The sequence below is a fragment of the Akebia trifoliata genome, chromosome 1 (genome assembly GCF_017979445.1).
Source record: "Akebia trifoliata isolate Shusen 1 chromosome 1, ASM1797944v1, whole genome shotgun sequence".
NCBI classification, from domain to species: Eukaryota; Viridiplantae; Streptophyta; class Magnoliopsida; order Ranunculales; family Lardizabalaceae; genus Akebia; species Akebia trifoliata.
The window spans coordinates 30,960,610-30,969,698 of NC_141375.1; the positions used below are offsets into that span (position 1 = coordinate 30,960,610).

General features: G+C 36.6%; 1 protein-coding gene across 1 annotated transcript; it reads left to right on the top strand.

Moving 5' to 3' along the window:
* Positions 1–2,362: 2,362 nt before the first annotated feature.
* LOC147411706 (OBERON-like protein) lies at positions 2,363–7,677 on the top strand. Its single transcript, XM_086451365.1, has 3 exons — positions 2,363–2,524; positions 3,164–4,341; positions 6,897–7,677. Exons 2-3 carry the CDS (start codon positions 3,207–3,209, stop codon positions 7,451–7,453), a joined length of 1,692 nt encoding a protein of 563 aa, XP_086307491.1. The 5' UTR covers positions 2,363–2,524; positions 3,164–3,206; the 3' UTR covers positions 7,454–7,677.
* The last annotated feature ends 1,412 nt before the right edge of the window (positions 7,678–9,089 follow it).

Here is a 9,089-nt window from a genome sequence, read left to right on the forward strand (position 1 = left end):
TCTCACACTCAAGTCAATGCTTAACATTGGTATGGTAATGATGTAAGGGTATGTTTGATTGCATGGAAAGTCACTTTCCATGGAATTTGAAATCCATGGAAAATTAGTTGTGGAAAATAGGTAGGGTTGGAAAATCAAATTCCATTGTTTGATTTCACTTAGATAAAATCATGGAAAAATATGAGAAAAAAGAAGAAGAGGAGAAGGAGGAAGAAGATGAGAGGAGGGGGAGAGGAAGAAGATGACGAGGAATAGAAAGGGGGGAAGATGTGGCGATGAAGGTGACGACGACGACGGCAAGGTTAGTGTAATGGTGATGGTGGTGGTGGTGGTAGGGAAGAATTGAGGATGGAAAATATGGGTGGATTTCATTTTCCCACCCATATGGGTGGAAAAGTGAAATTCATGATTTAATGGACTTTTTTAATGGGGTGGAAAATGAATTTCCATTTCCATGTGCAATCAAACACTTGAAAAATGTCATTTTCCATGGAAATTAATTTTCCACCCTATTTTCCATGTGCAATCAAACATATCCTAAGTGTTTTGAATTGCACACTTTTTCCTTCCTTTAGAGGCCTTACTTATAGATTTTGTATCTTCAATCCTTACAAATTTGGTATCATTCACTAAATTATGAAAGAATTGGCCAATGATCTTCTTTTTTAATTAAGGGGGATTCTCTTTTTGTCTTGATACTTAATTATCCGCGTGACAACAACCTTTCTAATTTGGGATACGATTATTCCGTTAATTTTTTGGTCTTGTATAATCGGAGTAATGGGTTAACGGGGATTTCTATCAGTTCCGACAACTTTCACAATATGTTTCCTTATTCGTGATTGGGAATTTATTCATTGTCATTACAGTATTTTTATTTTTTAAGAGGGGGGGTTTACTCTGACACCCCTAATGTTGTTTTTAATTTTATTTTGGAGTATTATAAGAAAAATGGGCGTGGTAATGAAATTTCTTATTTTAGGATATGAGCTTACACGAACTAGTTGTTTAATTGTGTTTTTCCCCACAGTATTTTTCCCTCTTAAAACCATTTTACTTATACATCCCTCTCTTCATATGAAATCTCAAATTATTATTTTTTCGTCCGACTTTTTATTGCTTTAGGATTCTGAATAAGAAAACATGGATGGGTGGACCATGTTGGAAACAAAATAGGACTTTTCCATCCTGAGATGATGTTCGAGGCTGAGTGTCAAACTACGAGTAAAATACAAAGTTAAAAAACACAAGCTTTTCACTAATCAATACATATATTGTAGATTTAGCCTTGCGTACCATGCTTTACACTAAAATGACATTTTTTTTTCCAATTAAAAAGACACTAATCCCCCACGAGATTGATAAATCATGCTACATTTGAGGCCTCGTATATCATGATAAGATTTGTTTTATTTTATTTTATTATTTTGATTAATAAACCTATTTTTATAATATCATTAATTTAGTGTTGACGGAATATAAACTCATGTATCTGGTATCATCACCCATAGACTTTACCAATAAATCTAGCTGACACCTACCATATATTATGGTAAGATTGGGATCAATCAATTGAAAATTCAAGTGTTCAACAAGTTCGAGCAATAAATATGAGAATAATCTACAAGGATTTCCCTCATATCCTTAAGAAGTCGATCTTTCTGTCCCCATCTTGTATACATGTTGGGCAGAGAGTGTCTAATGTTGGTGGATTCCAAAAAATTCAAAGATTTTAGTGAAGACGTAGAGAAAGTTAGGATTTGAGAGCGGTCAGGATTTCTGTTACCTTGTTTATTTCCACTACATCGAACTACAATTTGATATTAAGAACCGAACTATTTCACAATACGATTCATATTGAATTTATGAAATAGAACAAATCACATATTAAAAAACCTGTGAATCCGAACATTATAATTTATTGGGTTTCGACATCAAATTCTACAAACAAACTAGTAAAGATACCACTTACTCCTTGGAAGAATCAATTACAATACTTCAATCTTTTATTTTCTTTTCATATAATATGGGGATCTAATTTTCTTATATTATGTCTTTGTAATATTATTTTTAAAAAAATCTCCGAACATTTGTTGATTGATATTTTAATTGTATTAAGCAAATTGAACTAACGAAACTAGACGAATTATTTCAGTTGTTTGCCCAAATGAACCGGATTCATTGATGAACTGTGAACCGCAAACCCAAATGCAAACCGAGCGAACCAGGTATTGTACAAGAGGACACACTACAAACGACGCCGATCCAGGTCAGCACGTAGCGTAACAGTAGCTAATGTGTCGGTAACCAATCGACCCGGTTAGAAACCGGTAATCCCGGTTAAGCAACTACAAAACGTGGAGTAGAAATTTTTGGTCGTCTTCCATGGACTAGGGTTTCTGAGATACAATAAGTGAAAAAGGAAAATCTTACTTTCCCTAAATCGAATTCCATTTCAACTCTTTCTTCTAATTTTTATGGTTCCATGAGTCGTTTGTGTTGTTTGCTCGAGTTGTCTCTCCCGGTGAGTAGTTAAAATTATATAAATTGAAGTATAGTTTTATTATTATTTATTATTCTTACTATCGATTATTTTCAGTTACCAATACGATTGTTGTTGTAGAGATCTTGAAATGGAACCCTAATATTATAGTTTTTTTTTTTTTTTGTTTCTTGAGATGGATTTCGGGAAGCTGGTTAGAGCTGTAAAAATATGGGTCTTGACTCTTGATATCTGGGATCTTCATATTCATTTGTCTATGTTGAAGTTTACCTAATGTGCTTTTCAAGCTATTCTCAATGAAGTCTGGGTTGCAATTTTTGTGCCAAAAGGGGGGAAAAAGGATTCTTTGTTTTGTTGAAAAAAGCTCGCAGCACAGTTCCTAAGAGTTTTTGTTTTAAAGGTTGTATTGTGGAATCTTCCAGAAAGCTGGACTTTATCTTTTGCTTTCAAAGATACATGGGTTGACAGATGATATAGGTCTAGATAGATTTGAATAGAAAAAATAAAAATCTTCTTTTTTGTTCAAAAAATTAATTATTTACATCTTCGGACAGTGGGCTATTTAATTTGACATGGGTATGCTTTATCGTCTGTGAATGTTTTTAAGAAATCCTTATATTTGTTTGAATGGTCTTTAAGCATTTTTTGATAATTGTGAAGTGAACTCCCGTGAAGTTGTGGATTTAATTGTGACATATATCTGATGGGAACATCTTCCGGCACTAACTTCCACCACCAACCACCACCAACAATGCAACCTCCACGTCAGCAACCACGAGCAGCAGGATTACGAACATCCTTATCCCTTGTTCCATCAGATGGTCGTGGGTCCCCCAATCCTCAAGAACCCGATTCAAATGCTGAGCACATTCACGAATCCCCATCAGAGAGTGCAAGCTCACGTGAAACGTGGCCTGCTTGTGATCCAATTATGGGTAAGAAACCAGATAATGACAAGGGAGAGAATGATTGTCCTGAACAGTCTGTTATTCATCGTGCTCCATCGGATAAGATGTCACTCCGAGACATAGCTAGAGAAAGAGTGGAGATAATATCTGAAAGGATGCATCTTATGCCAGGTGAGCTTCTAGAACAACTCAAGAGTGAGATTCGGGCTATTCTCGAAGGCACAGGTGGTTCTCAGCATAGAGAAGAGTTCTTGATTTTGCAGAAACTTGTTCAGAGTAGATCAGATTTGACAGCTAAAACGCTAATTACAACACACCGGGCACACCTGGAAATTCTTGTAGCAATAAACACTGGAATTCAGGCGTTTTTGCATCCAAATATAAGTCTCTCTCAAACTACCCTCATCGAGGTTTTTATGTACAAGAGATGTAGAAATATAGCATGCCAGAACCAGCTTCCAGCCGAGGACTGTTCCTGCGGAATATGTACCACTAGAAATGGTTTCTGCAATCTTTGCATGTGTGTGATCTGTAACAAGTTTGATTTCGAGGTCAACACGTGCCGTTGGATTGGTTGTGATTTGTGTTCACATTGGACCCACACAGATTGTGCAATTCGTGAAGGACAAGTAACTATGGGCTCATGTGTCAAGAATGGTGCAGGACCTATTGAGATGCTTTTCAGGTGCCGAGCTTGCAATAAGACTTCTGAGTTGTTAGGGTGGGTTAAAGATGTGTTCCAGCACTGTGCACCTGGCTGGGACCGGGAGGCTTTAATGAGGGAGCTTGATATTGTTAGTAGAATCTTCCGTGGAAGTGAGGACCCTAGAGGAAGGAAACTATTTTGGAAGTGCGAGGATCTTATAGATAAGATGAAGAATGGAGATGTAGAGTCAATAGTTTGCAAAGTGATGCTTTTATTCTTCCAAGGTCCGTATTTTCTTATGCCCAACATTTAATCATTTTCCCATTCTTGAGCCTAGAATAAGCCAATTTTGGTGACAAGTCAATTTCGGAAACATAATCCAGAAACTAAATTTGTTCAACTAAAATTATTATTTGGGTCATTGCCTTCAACTTTTATTCAGTGACATGCTGATATTAGTCTGCATAAGACCCTTAAATCTGCTGCTTTTTATTTTTATTTTTGTGTAATTTCTTATAAGGCTCTCGTTATGGATAAGTACTCGTTCATAGTTTGTCTTGGGCTTCAGGGAATAAAATTGTGTTTCCTAACTTGCAATGTATGCCAAAGTTTGGAACTATCTCTATGTAATTAATATGGCTATTTTATTTTTATTGTTTGCTTTAAAAAATTGATAACATCAGCCTTAGCCTTCTGTATGCAGAAATGTAGATGTCTAGCTACTGTACCACCTACCAGTGTGATTGTCATGGACCAGAATATTCCTAAAAATTGAGAATGAATCTTCAACTTGATCTGTCTGACTTTTGCAAAGTTAATTATGTTTGAACGTTCCAAATTTTAATTACTCTGCTATAACACACTTATCCTGATTGTATTGACTAGTATCTAGCATGGTTTTAATATTTGGTAAAGTTTTGGCGAGTTCATATGAATTTAGTTGATTGATAACTAGGTGAGACGAATTTTCCCAAAATAAATATTTGAGGAAATTCTTACTTTTTCACAATCAAGATATTTTTTATTATCAGTTATGTAAACAATACACTTCTAAAAAAGTTGGTAATGAACAGTAAAATTTGCAAAATGTTTATTTCACCAATCTTCGTCTCACCAAGTTACAAATCGATAAAATTTGGCTAATGTTCCTTTCTTTGTGCAGTTGATGATCAGAATCCTGATCATCAAAGGTCATGACATAGCATGCTTCGCAGATTAATAAGCAATGATTTATGTTCATGTCATGTTACCTGTAAAATCATATGTTGCATATGATATGCTTTGAGTTTACTCATGACATGCATGACACCAAAAAGTTGGTCGGTTCCCCTGTGGGTTTTCTGATCACAGTAGTTCATCAAGATGCAGAAGTGGTCAAAACACGGAATATGTCGGTTAGGAGGGTAAAAATAAACAAATCATAGGGGTGGAGAAGTGAAGATGAAACAAAATTAGGTTGATTTTAGTTACCTGGTTGGAGTTTAAATGTTAAAAATGTAATGGGAGTTCAGTTTAATCTTGATGATGACTCTGCAATGATTTCTTTATTGGTCTAGGTGCTTGTGGGCAAGTGGATGGTTCTGCAAGTGAACTGCTTTCTGTCGGACCTAATTTAGCTCATTAGGGATTGATGGTAATGCTGAACTTCCGATACAAAATAGTATTAAACTTTGAGTGGCGATATCAAGTGAATCAGTTCAGTTTGGAGTTTTGTTGTTGATTTGCATTACTGACACTGGTCAAATGACTTGGTTAACCTTTAGTGTGTTCTTTACGTTGACTTGTGTGAAGGACCAATTAAATTATTTCGCAAAATTAAATTGGTATAGATTTTTCTGGCTCATTCATAATATGTTTGACAGACCCATCAAGTTATATAATCCACAAGCATTGCCTTAAGCTTCTTGTGCATGGATAATACCCTCCTTTAGCTTCTATAGATTGAAAAATGTTGTTTTTGTGACTGAGGGGGAAAGGGAATACTCGGGAGAATTTAGTGTTAATATAAAGCATGATATGGTGCTTTGATCTGTGCCTTCCCGAATGAGTTTCTTGACTTTCTACTGAATCTCAAGTCCATGTCTTTGATGGGATTATTTAACCCCAACTAGAAAATGTTGTTTGTTGTATTGTAAGTGTATAGCTGGACCTATAAAAAAAAATAAAAAGAAATTCTACTTGTTCTATATGTATTTTCTTTGTCAAACTGGAACTTCTGTTGTGTAAGGGTGTCAACACAAATTTTGTTTTTTTAAGTTGTAGATATGGCACCTCCAAGTTGAGTTTAAGGAGAAACTTTTAGGGTTTTTGGCATAGAGCAAACTTTTTTTGGTCAGGGAAGATATTTGTAGTAGTTTATTTTCTTGTGTACCGATGCTAGCCTCGCTAGGGCATCATTTTTTTTTTTGAGATATTCTACATGTTTTAAAATGCCATTCTCCCCGACTCTTGATTTCTCAATAGTTGAAAGATCTTTTTTGTTCTTATTATTAGAAAAAAAAAAAAGTATAGGGGCATACGGTTTCATGACCTGGAGTTACATAAGACACTTATACCGATTTTTTTCCAACTTTTTGAATTTTCCCTGGTTCTTATTCCCTGTTTTAAAAACTTATACTAGATAACAAGCTTCCTTGTCATAACCTTGATGTATTTTCCTCATGTTCCCTAATGGGTAGTTCCCTAATGAGGTATTATCCGAAACTGATCAAGAGAGTTCTGTTTAATGTGACCTTTCTCAAATGCGACTGTGATAGGCGCTACATTCATTTTCTGTACCTTCCTATTTTCTATTGGACCCAACATGTTCCCCATTAACCCTTGTTCTGTCTTCGTACAGAGCTTGAGGTTGACCTCATGAATAACCCTGAAATGGAAGGTGGGCATCTAATAGCCCCACAGGAGGCATGCAATAGGATTGCAGACGTGGTGCAAGAAACTATCAAAAAAATGGAAATGGTGGCTGACGAGAAGATGCGGATGTTCAAGAAAGCTCATTTGGCTCTCGAGGCTTGTGACCGGGAGCTTGAAGACAAAGCCAGGGAAGTGGATGCGCTAAAGATGGAGAGGCAGAAGAAGAAACAACAGATTGATGAGCTGGAGAGCATTGTGAGGCTTAAGCAGGCTGAAGCTGACATGTTCCAGCTCAAGGCTGGTGAGGCTAGGCGAGAAGCCGAGAGGCTTCAGAGGATTTTACTTGCCAAGTCGGAGAAGATGGAGGACGACTATGCCAGTAGGTACTTGAAGCAAAGATTGAATGAGGCCGAGCTTGAGAAGCAGTACTTGTTTGAGAGGATAAAGCTTGAAGAGAGTTCAAGGGCGTCAAAAAGCAGTGGCAGTGGAGGGGACCCTTCACTGATGTTGAGTAAGATCCAGGATTTGTTAAAGAATGTGTAGAACATGCCTCCCAATGCGGATGGCAAGCCAAACGACCACCACTCACTTGGCTCCCGTCCTTGAGGATTGGTATGTAGTGCTTTGTTTTTAATTGTATACTTAGGATAACTGCCTTATCATTGAGGGAAGTGTGAATGTGATGCTCTACTGTTGTTTCATATGGGCCTTGAAACTGCAACTCTTTCTTCTGATAATAAATTAACTAAATATTATTTAGAACACCATTTTGTGCAACCAACTGACCAAGCTTTGTAGATGATATCAAATGTGTCAACAAAACTCTGATTCCATGACAGCTGATCGAAGAGCTTAACCACACATTCGAGGCTATGATTTTGTGTGGTGTTGGTGGAATTCGACTTTCCATTCTATTCAGGAGGCTCAAAGCAATGAAGATCTTACCTGAACAGTTGGGTGGTTTCTCTTCGAGACGATCAAGATTTGTTACAAACTTTTCATTGTTGAGTTATAGATCTGTTTGCAAAGGAAGGTGAAATATCAGAGACCAATTTGTGTCTTTCTTTATGCTTAACTATAGAGGATGGTTATGCATGAAATGGTGGTTCTTTGAGATTGAATGATATCATTACCAGCACTTACTTGCTGCGAGGTAATCTTAGCCATCGAATCATGAAGCATGAAAACAGTCAGTGATCTGATCTGATAGGTCAGGTGAAACCTGGGGGCAGCCAGCATCTGAGTAGAGGTCAGCAGCTTAGCTAGTTAGGCTGGCAAATCTGCCAGCACCAAGTTAAGTTACCAAACACGTTGAAAACAGGCTTACCAATCAAAAACAAAAATGGCGATCAATAAATGTTTTGTTGTAATTAGTTGAAAGTCATGCATTCAAGATGAATGAAAACATATTGAAGTTATGAACAAAAGTGGAGTACAGTGATTCCCATTTTCAAGGTATAAATTTTTTTGAAATAGAGCTGATTTATTATTTGAAAGTTTATAGAAGAGAAGATGTTGATAGTGAGAGTATGTAAAGAGACAAACAACAACCACTAGTATAGAGTCAGAAACCTTATAAAAAGTGAATGTAAGATAGCTATATCAAGTAAGTATATAATGTTCTTCGCTCCCGTGCCACTACCCCAAGTGTTGGCAAATATATGAAACAAATTTTTTTTTTCATGATCAGATACAAAGACATGATTTTCAACTATCTTTACAGGATGAATAAGTGGCCATTTATAAATATTCTAGACGATATTAAAAGATTCAAATGTTTAAACCTTTGTCAAAGAACATGAAAGAGTTCAAGATCCAACATTGATGATCAAAAATGGAGATTTGAAATCACAAAACATCCAATTTTTTTATTTTGTTTCTAATCAAAAGTAGGGCCCATTAACTTGACCCAAGAAATTGAGTTTAGTTGTGAAAATAGGCATAAGCCGGCTCCATAGGCCCAAGGGCCCACTTGGCACATGCATGGTAGTGATTAGGGATCACTAGAATACAAAACGTCCTAATGTCCATCAGTGGCACATCACATGTCACAAAGAAAAAAAAGGTGTTGAGAGTTCTGCTGTCTCCCATGGCTTGTCACATCATGAAGAAGATGCCAAGTGAAAGAGTGGAACCAATGTCGTTAGGTGAACATCTCTCTCTCTATCTCTCTCGATGT